Source organism: Rhinatrema bivittatum, chromosome 6, assembly GCF_901001135.1.
Source record: "Rhinatrema bivittatum chromosome 6, aRhiBiv1.1, whole genome shotgun sequence".
Taxonomy (NCBI): domain Eukaryota; kingdom Metazoa; phylum Chordata; class Amphibia; order Gymnophiona; family Rhinatrematidae; genus Rhinatrema; species Rhinatrema bivittatum.
The window spans coordinates 111,981,065-112,001,933 of record NC_042620.1 but is presented as its reverse complement, the minus strand read 5'-3'; the positions used below and the strand labels follow the sequence as shown (position 1 = coordinate 112,001,933).

At 44.4% G+C, this 20,869-nt stretch overlaps 1 protein-coding gene across 2 annotated transcripts in view; it reads right to left on the bottom strand.

The window, feature by feature from the left end:
- ITGA6 (integrin subunit alpha 6) overlaps positions 1–20,869 on the bottom strand; it is a 135,535-nt gene that overhangs the window by 40,519 nt on the left and 74,147 nt on the right. For both annotated transcript variants that reach the window (XM_029605795.1, XM_029605796.1), the window contains exons 6-10: positions 17,886–18,099; positions 9,968–10,161; positions 7,838–7,926; positions 4,890–5,017; positions 1,124–1,219 (exon numbers count right to left, since the gene is read on the bottom strand). In XM_029605795.1, coding sequence (XP_029461655.1) covers positions 1,124–1,219; positions 4,890–5,017; positions 7,838–7,926; positions 9,968–10,161; positions 17,886–18,099 — 721 coding nt within the window. The remainder of the gene's footprint in view (positions 1–1,123; positions 1,220–4,889; positions 5,018–7,837; positions 7,927–9,967; positions 10,162–17,885; positions 18,100–20,869) is intronic.

The following is a 20,869-nucleotide window of genomic DNA, read 5'->3' as shown; positions in this document are numbered from 1 at the left end:
CAGAACCCTGCAATCACATGCCCTGAATCTGACCACTAGGTGTCACTCTTAAGTAATGACCATAACTCCCTCAGCAACCCCAGGGGCTGTAAAATCTGCCTTTGCAGTGGCAGTGCACCTGATCCACAAAGCCAGCCCGAAATTTATAATGTTTCATATGCAATCATGCTCATATTTTATAACTAGTGTTAGAAACAATGACCATCTCTGTGAAACTTATTTTATAGTTAGATTCTTTAATATTCTGCAAATGAGTTTTCCCTGTGAGTAGATGCAAATAGACAATACCTCTTAACCCCAAATCCTGGTAAAAATGTAGAGCCCAATATTAAAAAAAACAAGAAAAAACAACCCCTTAGCTGGATAAGTTGGACATATCCAGCTAAGTGGCACCGCTTAATACTGGCTTTTTAGCCGGATAACTCAGGATGGGGAATGGGCAGATCAGGGAGGTATCAAGTTAGCTGGATAATTTATCTGGCTAACTCTGCTTGGGCTACGGGCAGTCCTAAATTTAGCCAGATACACTTATCCGTCTAACTTTAAGATAGCTGGGTATGTTCAGTGGCGCTGCAGCACCAATGAATATCCAGGCTAAGTTAGGTGAATAAGTGTATCTAGCTAACTTGCTGAGCCACACAGTGGCTCAATATAAACTCCTTAGCTACTTAAGGTGCTTTATGCGGATAAAAGATAGCATTGGTGAATCCAATTAGCCAATTTTTGGATATTATAAAGCAGTGTTTCCCAAAGATCTCCTGGAGGCACACTCATCCAGTCGGGTTTTCAGGATCGCCATAATGAATATGCATGAGATATATTTGCATATGCCGTATGGAGATCTCTCATACATATTTATTAACCCAACTGGTTAAGTGTGCATGCAAGAGAGGATTGGGAAACAAGGTAATAAAGGCCAAAATTTAGTTAACACACACTTTGCCCCACGTATGTGCACCATAGTGAATGAACAGAAGCGATTTAAGCTTCAAACCTAGTAGGAAGCAGTGTAAGACCGTGCATATTTTCACTAAGAATAAATGATAATCTAAATAAACCCAGACTAGCTTGAAAGTAAAAACAAATGAAAAGAAAAGAAAAAAAAACAAAAACCAGAACTTACCATATCCCACTGGGTGCATTACAGTTTCTCTTGTTTAGGTCAAGTTTGTCAGGAGTTATAGTGATGCTCTTCTTTATGTTTACAACAGGCCGAGACCTTTAGGAAGGAAAAAAGTCCTTTCATGTTACTTCAGTTCATCCTTGTTATGCATTAGGAATGCAATAAATGTTATATAGGACTCATTTACTAAGACTCCTAGCACCCCTGTTTCAGTCTATAGGGAAAAAAAAGCCTATGGGGGGTAACTTTCAAATCGGCGGGCAGATGCACATGCATGGGTCGGCCTATGCTTAGGGACACTTGGGCGCATGCTATAAAACAGCCTGGCCACGTGCACCAAATTTTAGGTGGGCATGTGCATGACTACACAAATCCCATTTCTATTGCATAAATTGGGAAATTTTAAAAGAGGCGCACACTGACTGCATTCCCAGTTTTACCAGTTCATCCACAGTTCACCCAGTTAAGAGATAGGTCCTCCAACCCCCCTGGTTTGATAGTCTTTACTCCCCCCGTTATCCACGATCCTTAAAACCCTGCAGATCTGCCAATTTTTTTAACTTATACGTCATCCACAGCAGAAGTAAAGTTTCGCGGCAGGGGGGCCTTGTTGCATGCCAGATTGCGTATTTACGCACACCTCTCAGGTCATGCCCCGAAATGCCCATTCCTTTTCCCTTTATGAAAACTTTCTAGATGTGTGCACTGTGGGAGATACATATGTATCTCGGCGGCTTTTAAAATCTGGTAGAGTGTCCATCAAGCTAGGTTGAGAGAACTGTAATAATAGCCAGTACAAAACTACACCTAGAAGATTGATATATCCTGCACACGTGACACTAGCACTATGAAGAACTATGAATATGAAACTTACCAGGGTACCAGCCAGCACAGATGACATCACACCTGGTCAAAAACGAAACTAACTTGGTCTCAGTTCCTGGAAATTACACCAGAGGTACCTGCCCATAGTAAGAGCACGCACATATGCCTAAAATTTATTAATTGGCTATAAAATAATGGGTGGGCATTTGCAGACACCTGTTGATTGGCTAATGGTGACCCTTAAATTGCTGAACATGCATGTTAGATCTCTTGTGCAGGTTTGGGCATACATCCCTTGCTGTGTATTGTCTGCTGCATCAAAGAAAAGATGCATTTCTTTTATTAAAGCTTGCATTGATTAGATTCTTAAGGCTGGTCTCTTTACTGATCTTATCAATCCGAGGTTTATACAGAACCTTGCACAAATATAATCTTGGAGTGAGTTTCCTCACTCCGAAGGTCATCAAATCTTCCCAAGAGACCACTATTCTATTTGTATGTCTTGTTGAATGTCAAAGTGGCCCCTAACCCTCTACACTAATACCTAAACCTCACCTCGAGTTACTAGGTGGGCCTCCCATAGGGATACAAATACCTATCTAGGGAGAGGCCATTATGTCTTCTCTCTCACTCTCTCTCCCAGTGGTTGTATGCAGGAAATACAACAGGTCTGGCACTTATCACAAAGTATGAAAACATTATCACAATTTGTGCTAACTTAGGTCTTTGCTTAGGTAATTAGCACACATTGCGATAAACTGTCTATTAGCATAAACCACACCCCTTTTGCTATCGCATGCGATACTTATCACATTTTGATAAATCAGGCCTAAGGCTGTAAACCGGTCAGGTTTGTTTGTGTGTGTTTACTGTGTGGCTTTAAGCCTTTGCCAAGATCTGCAGACTTTTGCTCCGTAGTTCAGGCTTTGATTTTGCCTGTGCTGGATTATTGTAATTCGGTGTACGTAGGCCCTGCCTATTTTGGCGTTGAGGGTTTTACAGCTCTTGCAGAATTCTGTCACTTGATGAATTTCAGGACATGGTATGAGAGCCACATTGCCCCAGTCTTATATGACCTCCACTGGCTTCCAGGTAAGAGGCAGATAAAATACAAGGTTGCAATGCTGGTGCACAGTTAGTTACTTTCCCTTGAATCTCTTCCATGGATTAATGCCATGTTCTATGTGTCCAATCCTGCATGGGTGCTACAATCTTTCCAGAAGGGCCTGTTTGATATCCCTAGTATGCGTCAGGCACACCTGGTAGAACGAGGGAAAGAGCATTCTCGGTTGCTGATTCAATTTTATGGAATTCTTTGCTCCAGGAAATCCTTCTGATGTCATGTTCTAAGACTTTTAAGCGCATACTAAAAACCTTTTCATTCAGGCAGGCATTCTTGTAACGTTCTTATTGCAGGCTTGTCTTTTACTTTAATTTGTTGTATACCTTGCTGATATGATATTTGTCTTTTTTTTGTTGTTTTGGGGTTTTTTTGTTTTTTTTTACGAAAATTATGTATTTTTATGTATTCTGCTTAGAACCACGGCAGAAGTGGCCTATAAATGTCATAAATAAACTAATATACAAGTATTTTTGGCCTCACATGCACATTTACTGGTCCAAAAGGAACATTCTAGGATGGGGTCAAGAGGTATGTATGGAAGTTATCATTTTATAAGAGATATTCATGTATAAATTATCTAACTTCTTTGCACAATTTTATACCTGCCATATGACTAGCACAATTGATATCAGATTTGGCTGTTGTCTGCAACTTTTCAGTGGGAAGTCTGGGTGAATTGGGGGGTCAGGATGAAGTGCTAGAGGGTCTAGATGAACTAGAGATCGGCCGTGTGGTGATTGGCTAACTGGTGATTTAAAATACGTGTGCGTACTGTAAAATATACCTGCCTCTGTGAATAAATTAGGGTTTTACTTAGACTTTTTTCCCCGTGGTTAAAATATACATATGTATATTTATAAAAGGTAGATAAAATAAGCACTTTCATTGCATTGCAAATATTCATGCACACTTTCAGAGAAGAACTACACTGTATTTTATAAACTGTGCAGCAACCCACTGTACATTTTATAAAATACTAAGATAAATATCCATGTGTCCATTACATGCATAAATGCAGGACCATGAATAAATAGGTTGAGCATTATTGTCCCTATGTGCTCCTTCAAAACTGCTGCATTTCATGTTCATTAAATCTGAATGTTAATCTTTTTAAAGCAAGCACATTCTAAAAAATGGGGTCTTCATGAAATGCACGTCTCCTGGATATTTAAAAAAAAAAAAAACCAACATGAAAATAAACATATCAAGACGAATTTCCAGAAGTTACAGGACACTCAGGCGCAGCAATCACATTTTTTACAACAGAAATCAAAAACAGATGGTCACAAAAGGCCAAATCCATCAAGAATCTAGCCCAGGATAAAATTCTCAAGACAAAATAAACATGCAAACTTAAAGAAATACCTGAACAGGAATCATGTGACATCTTATTAACGGGTAGCAGAGGGCACACCAGTTATTTTAGTCACTACCATCACCGACAGAAAAAAATGAAATTGATCACCTTCATCCTGGTTTGTCAGCTAGGAATTTACAGACAAATTGTTCCTATATATAGATTTTGTAGATGGTTTACTTTCCTAAAATAACCTAAGAACTGGTTTCCGTTATTGATAGTTCAAATTTAATGATCAAAGTTACTGGTTTATCTTGCTATTTTAACTACTTCAGCTCATCTTATTTCCTAGAGTTTTCTTAACTAGTTATTTACTGAACAGAATGAGATTGGTAGCATACTAGTCCTCATGGGTTGGTTTTCTTTGTTTATAAAGTGTTTTGAATCTACATAAAATTCAAGTAACATTCCTCAAAGCATGCCAGACTGATAGTATACAAAACATTCCATGCGAGCAGTACCTGAAAATATGTACTGTATCTGAAAGAGATCCAACCGCAATATCAGGGTAGAAGTTCTTATCCAGGTCCATATTCCCAGCAACTGAATAGCCAAAAAAGGGTGTGTTGTAGGTCTTGCCATGAATAACCTGGTGAAAAAAAATAGCTGATCATAACCTTACATTTTCAAATAAATCCTTTCATAATAGGCCAGACCCCCAAAAAAAATGGTATCTGCCCATTTCAATAGTAATTTGAAAATACAAAATCTACTTGCATGACAGATTTGTCTCTCTAGCATATACAATCATATCTAGTCAAGTAAAATCTCAGTAGTTTTTACTACTTCTCAGATGTTTTTTTATTATCATGCAAAACCTATAAATCTGGCTTGTGAACAAAGGTAGACCAACATGGAACCCTCAGTCAGGCAATCAAATGTTTTCAAATTCCACACAATGGAGAAATTACTTACCTGATAATTTTGTTTTCCTTAGTGTAGACAGATGGACTCAGGACCAATGAGGATTATGTGTTCCCCTGCTAGCAGATGGAGACTGAGTCAGATTTCAAAGCTGACGTCACCTTAGATATACCCCTGCAGTGATCTCAGCCATTCAGTATTCTCTTCAAAAAGCCATTGTGGACATATTGTTGAAGAACTTGATTAGAATTTGGATATGACTTGGTTAAAAAACGTTATCAAAAACTGGAGACCACAACTGTACTCAACCAACATATGCACTGAATCCCAGTACTATAGATGCCTTGAAGTATGGGTAGGGTAACGGCTTATCTGTAATCACATGAAATAGAGGTCAGACTCATGGACAATTCCTTGGTGCCTCTCCTGGGCAGCCATGGGTGGGATGGAAGGCCCCAGTGATCTACTAGGAGCTGGAAGGCTCTGGTTGACAGCATCCATTCCCCCGGGTCCAGGCTTTCCCTGCTGAGAATCTGCTCTGTCGTTGTCTTTTCCTGCGATGTGGGAGGCCAAGATCCCTTGTAGGTTTAACTCCACCAATTCCATAAGGGGGTCTATTGCCAGAGACACTTGGTGGCTCTTGGTTCCTCCCTGGCAGTTGATGTAGGCCACCATTGTTGCATTATACCACATCAAACGGATTGCTTGCCCCTGGAGCTAGTGGCTGAACATGCTTCCAGGCGGTTTATGTTCCAGTTCGCCTCTTCCTTGGTCTATTGCCCCAGGGTGTCAGTTCCTGACAGTGAGCTCCCGACCCCAAGAATTTTCTTCGGGTCCATAACCCTCCCAAGAAAGGAGGTATTCCCATCAGCAGCCCCTACGGCGGACATTGAAGACTTCATGTACCTTGTACGTCATATCAGTTTCAGCCACGAATGGGGTGATTCAGGAGCCTTTCGGGCAGGCCATGATAGGACCCAGGTTTCAAGAGAGATACGTGAAACGTATTATGTATTCCCAGCATAGGAGGCAGCCGAAGCTGATATGTAACTGGTCCAATGCATTGGGTGACTGTAAAAGCTGCAATATACCTTGGAGCGAACCTTTGAGAAGGTATTCTGAGTTGGTTATACCGAGTACTTAACCAGACTTTCTGGCCAGGAAGGAATTCAGGAGCCGAGCATCGGTGACTGTCAGCAGTTCTCTTGGCCTGGGAAGTGCCTTGACATAAGCGACGATTCGTCTGTTCCCATAAAGACTTGAGGGTATCCGCAGTAGCTTGCACCGCAGGTGACTGTATGGACAAAGGTATGAGCAGCGGTGGTCGTGGTTGTTTTCCATAGACGATAGAGAACGGTGACATGCCTGTAGCAATGGCGATGTGGGAGTTGTGAGAAAACTCCACCCAACATAAAAGTTCGGACCAATTATCTTGGCGGTCGTTGATGTAAGCGTGCAGGAAGGCCTTCGAAGAGTGATTCATACACTCAGCTTGTCCATAAGCAGTTGTTAAACTGATATTAATACTGAATTTTCGGCAAAGAGCGCATCAATATCTAGCAACGAACTATGGACCTCTATCAGAGACAATGTCCTTGGATAGGCCATGCAGTCTGAAGATGTGGTGGAAAAATAGGCGTGCCAATTCTGGAGCAGATGGTAGGCCCAGTAGAAAGATGAAATGGGCCAATCGGTCTATGGTTACTCATATAATGGTATGACTCTTAGATGGAGGCAAATCCACGATGAAATCCATAGACAGGTGGGTCCACAGTTCCTCGGGAGCTGGAAGTGGTTGCAGGAGACCCCAAGGTCGACTGACCGAGGGCTTTTTGCTGTGCATAAGTGTTACAGGATTCGATGTATGCTTTAGCGTCAGAGACAATAGTAGGCCACCAGAAGAACCCCTGGAGCAGTGCCAAAGTTCGCGCTCGCCCTGGGTGACCGGCAGATTTTGAATATAACCAGTTATAAAGTTATTAGGCTATCCCTCTACTCGCCTCTTTCTTATTTGGCTATTTGTTATCTGGATACAGATTTATTTGACTATCTTTTAGCCGGATAAGAAAGGGGAATATTAAAGACTAGCCATTAAACAGCTCACAAGTTATCTTCCTAAATGGCTTAAAATATTGACTCCTATTAGTCAAATTTTAGGATAACCCTTGTAGGGCTGAAGTCTGCAGACTGAAGCCCTAATTTTCAGCACAGACTTACTGCATAATATATTTATGCTTGCTTGGGAGCAGGAGTAAATGAATATAGATATATTTAAGCACGTATGAATGGAAATGGTTTCCCTGTCTCAACTCTACCCCAGAAATTCCTCTTTTTAAATACGTGCATAAATATATATAATATTGCTTTTGTATGTACTTTGACTTGTACAACCCCGGGGTAATTTTCAAAACGCTTATTTATATCCATAATTGCTTTTGAAAATTACCCCCCCTGAAGGTTTATTCAATTGTATATGTACTAGAGGTTTCCAACTTATTTTTCCGGAAAAAGATAGATTTCTGTAAGCTCCTGGCCACTTTGTTACCTGTGCTGGTGTTGTATCTATTCCATTTTTTGATCCATGATATATAAAAACCTTTCCCGATTCATCATATGGAGCTCCAACAGCAATATCTAATCGGAAAAAAAAAAAGATGAAGAAGTTGGATTAGTCAGTTTGCTTACTGAAAAATTACAGAGACACTTGGATTTTGAAAGAGTTTTATACAGAGGGAAAAATGGTCAGGACAGAGAGAGATACTTATACACAGTGGGGTAGATTTTCAAATAGCGCGATTTGGCGTACTTTTGTTGGCGCATCAGGCGCCAACAAAAGTACGCTGGATTTTAGTAGATACGCGCGTAGCCGCTAAAATCCGGGATCGGCGCGCGCAAGGCTATCGATTCCGTATAGCCGGCGCGCGCCGAGCCACGCAGCCTACCTCCGTTCCCTCACCTTCCCCTCCCTTCCCCTACCTAACCCACCCGCCCGGCCCTGTCTAAACCCCCCCCTTACCTTTGTTGGGGGATTTACGCCTCCCGGAGGGAGACGTAAATCCCTGCGCGCCAGCGGGCCGCTAGCGCGCCGGGACGCAACCTGGGGGCGGGTCCGGAGGGCGCGGCCACGCCCCCGGGCCCGCCCCCTCACGCTATGCGGATCGGGCCCGCCCCCCCCGACACGCCCCCCTCAGAAAACCCCGGGACTTACGCGAGTCCCGGGGTCTGCGCGCGCCGGTAGGCCTATTGAACATAGGCGCACCGGCGCGCAGGGCCCTGCTCGCCTAAATCCGGGCGGATTTAGGCGAGCAGGGCTCTGAAAATCCGCCCCAGTAAATGAGTACAGATAAAGACCAAATTGGCCCATCCAGTCTGCCCAGATAATTAAAAAGTTTCTCTGGTTATCCCACCTTGGGTAGATTAGCACACAAATTCCCATTGCCCAAATCAAGATCAGCTCTCTCGGTGTTCTCACCTAACCTTTGAAATCTGCTCCCATCATCACTCCCCACAATTGCACCAATGATGTTCTCTTCTCATTTCTTCTCCTTCTTACCCCCAACCTCTCCCAACTACCAGTGTTATCCTGCCAGCCTATAACCTGTCAGTGTTTACTTTTACAATATCTGAAACTTTAATTTGAGAAGGAATCTTCACAAAACATTCATAATTGAAATTACAATTTCTCTTGTTCATTCCTTCATATTATTTGTGGTTCAGTGTGCAATATGAGGGTAATTTCTAAAAAGGGATGTCTGCCTGTAAAACAGGGGTTTATGCACAAAGATGCCTTTTTACAAACTTGATCACCTGATATGCACGTGTAAGTTTACCCAGATTGATGGGGAGGGGTTCGTATTTGCGCACATTTTCAAGTTTTCATGAGCAGCAGGTGGATTTTCAAAGGAGTTGCGCATGTAAATGGAACATACTATTGTAGCAATTTTCAAAAGCTATTTACTTGCATTAAGTGCATCTAACACGGGTAAAACTTATTGACAATTCAATGGTATATATTGCAGACGTTTTCAAAAGCCCACTTACACAGATAAAATGTATTTACATATGTAAAACCTAGTTTTAAGCGTGTAAATACTTTTGAAAATTGGGCCCTATGTGCATAAAATTTACAGAGTTTCTGCACACTGTTTAACAGGTATAATTGTGTGCGGGTAGTTTTGGTAGGATAATTTTCAAAGGAAACGTATGTACTACGTTCCCTTTGAAAATTGGTGTAACACAGGCATGTATTTGCCATCCAATTTATGAGAGCTGTCATAAAATTACCCCTCCCCCCATTTTTTATAGGGAAATCAACCTAAATTTGTTAAAAGGTGAAGTTTGTTCAACTTTGATGTGCGGATGTAGATTGTTTCTCTGCTATACTAGAGGGTGACTATGAAGGATTGTTTTGCAGATTCTACCTCTCCCATGTGAATAGAAGGCGGCCTCAGAATTCTGACATTCTTTCCTGGGTTTAAAGTCCCAGCTAATAATTTACACTTTCCCAGCTGGGAGCGTTAATGTTTTATTTTCAAATGTGATCCCCCTCCCCTGATGGTCTTATTACAAGTTCCTGAAGGAAGTTACATTTTAAGCGCTGTTTGGGATTTGTTTTCTTAATTAGAAAGCGCTAAGCAGGCCGAGATGGCAATCATACTATTGCATTTTGTTTTACCTGGGAATCCATCTTGATTAATATCACCAATGTTTTTCACTGAAAGACCGAACATAGAGTCCTTAGTTCCATTCAGCCGAACAGGCCGGACATTATCCCATTTGCCTTCTTTGTTAATATAAACATAAACAGCACCCCCGATTTCTCCATCCTGCTCAAAATACTGAGGAGCACCGACCACGATATCTTGCCAACTAGAAATGAATTTAAAGAAAATGATAGGAGGCAGTTATAAAAAAAAGTTTGATGAGGAATTATAATCAGGCAAAACAGAAGGTGAAAATTCAGGTTGAAATAAAGCTTTTAAGCAACAATTGATTACTGAATTTACCACAAGCAACATTTCCTGAAGAACAAGGACATTGATGCTTCTCCTGGGCTTTACACTACTCCAGACATGCTATAAACACACATATTAAAAAGTGTTTTACTTGCTATCTTATATTTAAAAAAAAAAAGATAGCAGAAACTATTCTGAATGGTTAATTCTTTAGACATTCCATTCTTTGAAAACTTCACTCCAAAAAGCACACAGGGAGTAAGTGGTAGCCCATCAAAAGAAAAGTTACTTCAAATGTGTATTTGGCCAGGCTAATATGCCAATCGCTAGCTACTTTCAGAAATATGAAAATGGAGAAATTACTTAACTGATAATTTTGTTTTCCTTAGTGTAGACAAATTTACTCAGGACCAAAGGGTATAGTGTAATCATGATAGCAGTTGGAGACGGATCAGATTTCAATCTGACGTCAGCCTTAGTACATATACCCCTGCAGGAAGTGCAGCTCTTCAGTATTCTCCTCGAAAAGCATTGTTGATATATGTATGACTGAATAATTTGAATAACTTGATTAACTTTATAACTTGGTTCACTTAATTTGAACTGGTTGAATTGGCTATAGCTGGAGACCGCCAGTGCCCTCAACTGAGAAACGTCGACACCCGGTAGGATGGGTGTCCTAGATGAAGGAAAGCATGGCTTACCAGTGAATCACTCACTCCCAGGGATGTCCCCCGAGAATCCCATGAATAATGGCAGCCGTGGGTGGGATGCCGAGTCCATCTGTCTACACTAAGGAAAACAAAATTATCAGGTAAGTAATTTCTCCATTTCCTATTGTGTAGCAGATGGACTCAGGACCAATGGGATGTATAAAAGCTACTCCCAAACCGGGTGGGAGGCTGCCCATGACCCACTTAGTATTGCCCTTGCAATTGCTGTGTCCTCTTGAGCCTGAACATCCAGGCAGTAAAACCTGGAGAAGGTGTGGATGGAGGACCATGTCGCCACCCTGCAGATCTCAGCGGGTGACAGCATCTTGGTTTCCACCCAGGACACTGCCTGGGCTCTAGTAGAATGGGCCTTGACTTTTAAGAGCGGGGCTTGCCTGCTTCTACGTAGGCCGCCTTGATGACTTCTTTGATCCAGCGGGCTATGGTTGCTCACAAGGCTGCTTCGCCTTGCTTCTTCCTGCTGTGAAGGACGAATAGATGGTCCATCTTTCGTACGGATTCCGATCTTTCCAGGTATCGGACTAGGAGCCTGCCGATGTTGAGATGGTGTGGACTTCGAGCCTCTTCCGAAATTCTTATGCTCATCTGGAGATGGTAGCAAGATGGATTGGTTGAGATCGAAGTGAGCCACCACTTTGGGGAGGAACGACGGAACTGTAATTAACTGGATGGTTCCCGGGGTGAGTCTGAGGAATGGCTCTCAGCAGAACAGTGCTTGTAGCTCGGATATATGACGGGCCGAACAGACTGCCAGCAGGAAGGCTGTTTCAGTGTTAATAGTCGGAGAGACAGGCCGCAGAGAGGTCTGAAGGAGGTTCCTGCTAGGAAATCTAGGACCAGGTTGAGATTCCAAAGAGGCACCGGCTACTTCAGGGGTGGTCGGATCTGCTTGACTCCTTTTAGAAAGCGGGAGACATCCGAGTGAGAGGCTATGCTGCCGCTCTTGCTCTTGGTTCCATAGCATGACAATGCGGCCACCTGTACCTTGATGGAGTTGAGAGACAATCCCTTTGTAGGCCATTCTGCAGGAATTCCAAAATCACAGGAATTTTGACCGAGCGTGGTATGATGTCGCGGTCCTCGCACCAGGCTTTGAATACTCTCCATATCCTTATGTATGTTAGGGATGTGGAGAACTTGCGTGCTCGGAGTAGGGTGTCAACTACTGCCCCCGATTATCCGCTCTTCCTTAGGAGAGTCCTCTCAATGGCCAGACCGTAAGAGAGAATCCAGCTGGATCCTCATGGAGGATGGGTCCCTGTTGGAGTAGGTCTCTGTGTGGAGGTAGCGGCAGGAGGCTCCCTGACAGCAGTCTTTGCATGTCTGCGTACCATGGTCTTCTTGGCCAGTCCGGGGCCACTAGAAGTACTGGTCCCCTGTGGTGTTCTATCTTGTGGATGATTGCGCCCAATAGGGGCCTTGGCGGGAAGGCGTATAACAGTCTCCTGTGGCCAGGTCTGTTCCAGGGTATCGATTCCCTGAGACTGGGGTTCCCGCCTGCGGCTGAAGAAACTGGGTACTTGGGCATTGGACCAGTTTGCCAGGAGGTCCATGGTTGGTGTTCCCCAACGGTTTACTATCAATTGGAATGCTGTGGTTGATAGCCTCCATTCTCCTGGATCTAGACTTTCTCTGCTGAGGTAGTCCTCAGCGACGTTGTCTTTCCCAGCAATGTGGACAGCCGAGATCTCTTGAAGATTCACTTCTGCCCATGACATTAGGTCTATTTCCAGAGACACCTGTTGGCTTCTGGTTCCTCCCTAACGGTTGATGTAGGCCACTGTTGTAGCATTGTCCGAAATTACTCTGAACGCTTTGTCTCGGAGTCTGTGAATGAACCTTAGGCAGGCTAGTCTGACTGCCCGGGCTTCTAGGCGATTGATGTTCCATCCCGATTTGTCTTCGTTCCATTGCCCTTGGGTGGTTAGCTCCTGGCAGTGTGCTCCCCATCCCTGTAGGCTGGCATCCGTGGTGAGTAGGATCCAGGTTGGTGAGGATAGTCTCGTTCCCTGGCACAGATGTACTTCTTGTAGCCACCATCGTAGTTGGGCCCAAACTCTGTCCAAGAGCTGAAGCCGTACGGTGTAATTCTGGGACAGTGGATTCCATAGTGATAGTAGTGAGCGTTGTAGGGGTCTCATGTGAGCTCGTGCCCATGGCACTACTTCCAGTGTGGATGCCATGAGGCCGAGAACTTGTAGGTAATCCCATGCTGTGGGGTGAAGTTCGCTCAACAGGGTCATCAATTTTGATCTCCTTGTCAGTGTCAGCATGACCTTGTCTTGTTTGGTGTCGAACTGGACTCCCAAGTATTCTAGCGATTGGGAGGGCTGCAGGCAGCTCTTGTTTGTGTTGGCCACCCACCTGAGGCTCTCCAGTAGAGTTTTGACTCTGTTGGTTGCCTGGTGGCTTTCCTCTGGGGATTTTGCTCTGATCAGCCAATGGTCTAGATAAGGGTGTGCGTGGATTCCTTCCTTCCTCAGTGTTGCTGCCACCATCACTATGATCTTGGTGAATGTCCAGGGTGCAGTGGCTAACCCGAAAGGTAGTGCCCGGAACTGGTAGTGACGGTCCAGCATCGAGAAGCGTAGAAAAATGCTGATGCTCTTGATGGATCGGAATGTGTAGGTAGGATTCCGACAGATCCAGGGATGTAAGGAACTCTCCCGGTTGTATCGCCCTTATTACCGAGCGTAGAGTTTCCATGCGGAAGCGAGGAATCTTCAGGTGATGGTTGACCGCCTTGAGGTCCAGGATGGGTCTGAACGTTCCTTCTTTCTTGGGGACAATAAAATAGATGGAATAATGTCCAGTTTTTGTTGTGGAGGCACCAGTGTTATAGCCTCTAAGGCTAGCAATCTGGTCAGTGTAGCTTCCACTGTTATCCTCTTGGAAGGGTCATGGCAGGGAGATTCCACAAACTTGTCTGGAGGGAGGTGGTGGAAATCCAGGTAATATCCCTCAAATGATTGATAGGACCCTCTTGTCCGAAGTTCTCAACCCATCTTTGTTAGAATAGGGCAAGTCTGCCCCCTATGGCTTCTTCCTTTGGATGGGTCGGCTGATTTTCATTGTGGGGTGCGGCTGGGGCCGGAGCCCGAGCTGGCTTCCCTCTTGTTGTGCTTGTTCCAAAAGGACTGGCTCCGGCCTGCTGGGCAGGCCGCTTGATGTGTGCTTCTATATGGGTTGAATCGCTGTGATCCTCTGCCCCTGGAGGTTCGGGGGGGAAGGATTGCTGGTTTCTCTTATTCCTGTCCTCCGGTAGCCGTGGCAGTGGGGACTTGCCCCATTTGTTGGCTAGTTTCTCTAGTTCGCTTCCGAACAGGAGTGTTCCCTTGAAAGGCATCCTTGTGAGTCTCATTTTGGAGGATGTGTTGGCCGACCAGTTTCCAGAGCCAGATTTGTCTTCTGGCTGCCACTGCGGATGACACTCCTCTAGCTGCTGTGCATACCAAATCAGAAGCGGCGTCCGTGAGGAATGATACAACTGGTTCCAGGGCCTCCCCAGGAGTGTTGTTCCTGGTCTGTGCTAAGCAGGCGCATGTCACCACGGCACAGCAGGCCGCGATCTGTAAAGACAGAGGATGCGTCAAAGGACTGTTTGAGAATAGATTCCAGACATCTGTCTTGAGCATCCTTCAGTGCTGCTCCTCCCTCCACTGGGATAGTAGTGCACTTCGAGACCGCGCAGACCATGGCATCCACTTTCGGACATGCCAGGAGATCTTTGCCGGCTGGATCCAGAGGGTACATGGCTGCCAGAGCCCAGCCCCCTTTGAATGTAGTTTCTGGGACATCCCATTCCAGGTCAATTAGTTGCTGGATGGCTTGTAATAGTGGGAAATGGCAGGAGGTCTGATGGAGTCCCTCTAATAGTGGGTTTGTCTTAGGTTCCCCCAAGGCACTTGTGCCTGGGATAGCAAGCTCTTTTAAGCTGTGTGACCAGGTCTGGAAGCTCGTCCTTGTTGAAGAAGGGTCTCATGGTTTGGTGGGGCTCTGTCCCCGGAGGAAGTTCCCCTTCCTCCAGGGGGTTCTGAGTCCTCATCTGAGTTGTCCGTGTCCCCGAAGGTGGGATCACTTCCCTGGGCATAGAGGGTCCTGGCATGTTGAGGTCCTCTGGTGGAGCCTGTGGCCATATTATAGGAGGCCCCAGTTGCATGTGGATGAAGGTATGCAGACCTTTGAAGAATTCCACCCAGGTGATAGATGCTGGGTCTAGACAAAGAGGCGTCATGTCCCTGGGGAGCCCCGTTTGAGGGGGGGTACCGCTGTGCAATGCTAGTCCGGCATGCTGCTCGAAAGGCTGGGGTCCGGTACCGGCTGGGGAGGGCCACGAGTTGGGTCCCCTAGGGCCTCTTCGCACTGTATACACAGGGCCATGGCCTCCTCATGCTGTGCAGCTCTAATGTGGCATGCTGGGCAAAGGCCCTGAGCTTTGAGTTTATTTTCCGGTGGTGCCATAGCTTGTGCGCGTAAATACAGTTGTGCGCTCCAGTGTGCGAAGTTGTGCGCTCAGGGAGATGTGTGCGCTGTTGTGCGCACAGGTTGAAGTTATGCGCCCGGCACAGTAAGTGCATGGCTATGTGTGTCACTTGTGCGCACAAGGTATTTGTGCGCACGGCTCACCTCTGTGCGCACGGATCGAAACGGTGGACAGGGCGGCAAACAGAGCAAAATGACGACGGCGACCACATTGACGATATGGCGACCACCTGGGAGGGTCTCCACCTGGGAGGACCCTTGGATCTGACTGGGGTCTAGCCCTGCTAGGGCAGATCAACCTAGTGGCACTGGTCCCAGCTGGTGACTTGTGCGGCTTTTCGAGCTTCAGAGACCGGGAACTTTTAAATAGATTTCTACCTTACCTTGTCTAAGCACTTCCCGGTATCGTTCCGGGTGGTCTCCGGCTGTTGGGGGGGGGGGGGGGGGGAAGAGGGAAAATACCTTCCCCGCCACACTCGAGGTTGCGCCTGCTGCCTCTCAGCCTCACCCGTTGCCGGGGGCTAAGACCACGCCGAGGGTCGGCTGCCGGGCCGAGGCCTACCTCTGAGGGGTCGCGGAAATCACCTCAGGAAATCTCAACTGGGGGAGGGACCCAATGGGTGTCACTGCAGGAGAGCAGGGCTCGCCTGTAGAGGTAAGATTTCTTATTTTGGTTTTCTTTGGTAAAATTACTCTAATGCTGTGCGAGCGTGCATAGAGTCCCTAACTGCTATGGAGATGGAAAATACTGAAGAGCTGCACTTCCTGCAGGGGTATATGTACTAGGGCTGACGTCAGATTGAATTCTGATCCATCTCCAACTGTTATCAGGAGTACACTAAACCCATTGGTCCTGAGTCCATTTGCTACACACTAGGAAAATATAATTTATCACAAATCACAACTTAAACTAATAAATCCTTTTGAAGTATAAGGAAGTTCAGTCTCGCATACTGTTCTAATCCTGAAGGGATTATTTCCCCAAATTGCATTTTTTAAATACTTAGAGGTCCATATTCAAAGCCATTCAGATGGATGACTCACAAGCTGTCCATCTAAATAGCAAGTTTTGAATATTCCCTTTGCTTATCCTGCTAAATGTTACATGGATAAGCCATTATCCAGCTACAATTTAGTCAAATAAGAAAGGGGAGTATTGAGGGCATTCCGGGGTGGGCTTGAGTTAGCCATAGAAGTTATTCAGTTAACTCTAGACCTGCCTGAGAGAAAGTCTAAAGTTAAGCTGGCTAAGTGGGGAGGTGCACGCTTAGGAAAGGAAAAAAAAAAAAATATCGCAAACCTATAGGCCCTCTCTCTCACCCGAGCTACTAAAGTTTGGCCCTACTGGGCCAAGCCTGCAGTATCTCTTCCCCACCCCCCTCCATCTCATAATTATAAAAATCAAAGGCTGGTGCTCATCTCAACCCCCCATCACCACCCTCCAATCCCAGGTCCCATCTAGTCTTTTACAAATCCTACCCTGCAGGGCCCCCCTCCCTCACTGTATCCTAACCCTAACCTTCCCGGTAACTTCCAAAATGTTTTCTTCTTCAGCCCAGATCACGGTAGCAGCCTACCACAATCCAGGCCAGGCACTCCTGCCGTTGCTAGGGAGCCTCTTTGGAAGTTCCCTAGTGACAGCAGAAGCGCCAGGCTCAGGTCGCGGAACGCCGCTGCCGTGATCTGGGCTGAAGAAGAAAACATTTTGGAAGTTACTGGTAGGGTTAGAGGTGGGAATGGCAGGGGGTGGGGGTGGGGGACCTTGGAATATAGGGTTAGACAGGACTGGGAGCTGGGAGGGAGGAGGAGGAGAGACCAATACCAGCTCTGGCCCTTTTATTTGTATAATTAAAGATGGAGGTGGTTTGGGGAGGGAGAGGCTACAGACTTGGCCCAGCAGGGCTGAATTTTAGGAGCACAGGTGGGAGAAAGGAGAGGGACTGAAGGCACTTAACTGGCTATGTTCTTTTGAATATAGTTGGGTCAAGGGTAAAATTACCTAGCTAGCCATAGATGGATAACTTTATATCTAATCTGCAATATTCAAAAAAATATCCAGTTAGGTTTAAAGTTATCTGGCTACAGTTAGCCAGGTAACTTTAAATCAGGGATATTCGGTAGGATTTTTATCCCACCGAATATCCCAGATAAATCATCTAGCTAGCTGTAACTGGATAATTTATCTGCTTTCCTAGGTTTTGAATATTGGCCTCTTAATAGCCCAGCAGAAATTCTCTCCAAACTTATTGCTGTTTCCCCTTTAACTTTATACCATGCTTAGCTATCAAGTAGATTACATTTTTAAATAGGCTAAACACAGTAGTATATTAAAAGTATGTAGGATTAGAGGCTTTGTACGTAGACACATAGAGAGCACCGTGTTGCAGATTTTGAATCTTATTGTATAATTGTAAACTCTCACCCATCACTGTTGAGGTCTACTACAGCCACATCATAACCGAAAGACGAAGCCAGTCCCTCGCCTTCAAAAACATGCTCAGGTGAAAGTGTTCTCCGCTTTTTATCATCTTTCTTCAGCAGAACCACTGCACCACTGTGGTTGGCTCTTGGTGCTCCAGAAACAAAAGTCATCTCCTGCATTGAAGTAATACCTTTACCAGTATCCAAAGAAAACCCTAAAAAAAAAAAACAGAGCACATGTCCTTATTCATCCCCATTCAAGATCTAGGAAAGGTGGTGAAATTGTTTAGCAGCACAGTCTTCAAACAAAAATGTACATATTCTGCTTGGGACATTTCATTCTAATTAGCACAACTGGAACCAGACACTAATCAAAATTAGTGACTCAAGTTTTTCCATTAGAAGTTTCCACACGGAGCACATGAGCATGGAGAATGGCTCCAACAATTTCAAAGTCAGAACGTCTTTAGTGAAAGATCTTCACTCTATTAAATTAAATTGTAAAAAGACAACGCAAATAGCATTGCTTTGAGAGAACGTATAAAATGGGAAAAAAAAAAATTAGCGTTATTGAGCCCTAAATCCACTTTATGAGCGACAGTTTTACCCATCTCCTAAACAGGCCTCAGAATACAGCCAGGAGGGGGGATGCTGTAAAGGTGAGTTCCTGCCAAGTTGGCCCCACTTCTCCATTAGTGCTGTGTGCTCAGTACATCGACTTTGCGTTTAAACCAAGTCACTTATTCTGGATATCAAACTCACACTCAGTTGTCAGCTTCCAAAATATACCTCCAAGCCATGTTTCACACACACAGAAAACACGTGCATTTAGCCACACATTTCCATTTGTGTGCTTACTAATAAGCCAACTTTAAAAACTTTTTGCATTAACCAAAGGTTTAAAAAAGCATGCTAAAAAGAAAAAAAAGTTGCCTTTCAAAACCAGAAATATAAAAAACAAAGTCACACAATACAATGATTATAAAGATGCAATACTGGTGAGCCTTCAAAAATCTCATTTACTGCTTTGCCCTGCCCATCTTATCAACTAGGTGCAGTAAGAGAAACATTATCTAGAAGAACATGTATTCCTACAGTCCACAACATATTTCATTTTATAACACTTGCATGCTCATCTAAAAATCATGCAAATGTCTGATGATCCTAATGAGGAAATGTATGTGAAAACATGCTACATACAGCGGTGGTGAGAATCATGCCTAACAAACACCACCAATGGCAAATCAGAGTGCTTGAAAATAGGGTGTGAAAATAGGCCAAGTCATTCATTTTCACTTATAACGATCAAGGCACTTTAATGAATACAAAACACAGAAATGAAGATGGAAAGAAAAATACCAGACTTTCAATTTTAAGGATGGTTGGGTTTTTTTTGTTTTTTGTTTTTTTTTTTTTTTAAAGTGCTCATGAAAAGTGCCAGATTGACTGCACCGAAAACCAATATCCTCAGTAGCATGGGCAGTGTCATTACAAGCTTTTCCCACGCTGCTCTGTCAATGTGTCCCAACCTACTTCGAAGGGATCCAACTCTAAAGATAAATGGGGCAAGCCAGTCACCTCTCTAAACGTGAGATTTCCATTAGGTATGGGGCTGTTAGTGATGTGGACACCTATCCACTCAGAACTGGGAGAAATCAACTCCTTTCACGTTGATGGCTGAACAACTCTGAAAAGGAGGGTGGGCGAAGAGGAGAAAGGATTCACCATGGGAAAGAATCAGGCAATTTTAGCAAATATTGGTACTAACAGTAGAAATTTTTTTTTTTCACTAAAACAAAAAAAAAAATATCACCTTCAGGTCTCTTCTGTAAGTAAGAGGGCCACTGCTCACAACATTGTGCTATACATGAACTAAATGTGAACGGATGAACAAGATGCTGGGCTTGATGGACCTTTGGTCTGACCCAGGGTGGCAATTCTTATGTTCTTATGCTCCTACGATGCCAAAATTCAACTTTTCAGAGAGTTTTTGCTTTGATAGGCCAATAGATTGACCTGAGTCTAAACAATGATTTACATGCTTCAAGATTGCCACAACATTGAATGCGGGATCACAGAATCCAGGTTTAATCCTCAATTTATGCAATGGCCGCCAGTGAGGCTGAGAACATTTACAACTCTCAGAGAGAAATAAACTAGGATGAAGTGTGATAAACCTTTCATTTCAAAATGAATCATTCAGGAGCATGAGTTTAAAGATCCAAAAGATGACTACATCATGGACCAACTGCTAACTAGGATTTTGGATTAAAAAAAAAAAAAAAAAAAAAGAGTTATCCGAGAAGCTACAAATGCAAGAGAGAGTCAGACAATTTGCCAGTTAGAGATGTTAAACAGCCAGCTGCCACAAGAAGCCCTTTCTTTATAGCTGCTTGTAAACTGGCGTGATGTTCCTACGAATGTCGGTATATAAAAGTTTATAAATAAATAAAAATGTAACACACAGACGCACTCCTGGAGGGCTAAACAGAATCAGAAAAAGCAGATCACAACAGTGCAAAAACTCCTAAGCCAGCAATGGCACAGATGTGAACAGGAGGGCAAGCGCAAAAAAATGTGAACCATGCATGGCAAGGAATTACCACAGCTACAGAAGTGCACGAAACTGAGGCACTGGCAAAGAATGTATTACTGTCAGGTAAAAAGGGCTGAACTCAGAAGCCTAAGTAACAAGAGAGCCATGTTTTGCGTGGAGAACAAAGTGTGCATAGCAGATTGAGATTGTCTGGGCTGTACACCCGACAGTCCATGGCAGCAGAGTGGCCTTTAAAAATAAGTTGGGGAATAGATGTAATCAATGCATAGGTGTCAGAATGCATGGAGGGGCAGGGGCCATGCGCCCCCTCCCACATTTCTGCTGGCAATGAAAAAGAGAAGCCTCATTGGTGACAGGTGGGACAGCGCATTATTCCCTTTCCACCCCCCTTCCCCCCCTATCCCTGGCAATCCTCTCACTCATCCTCC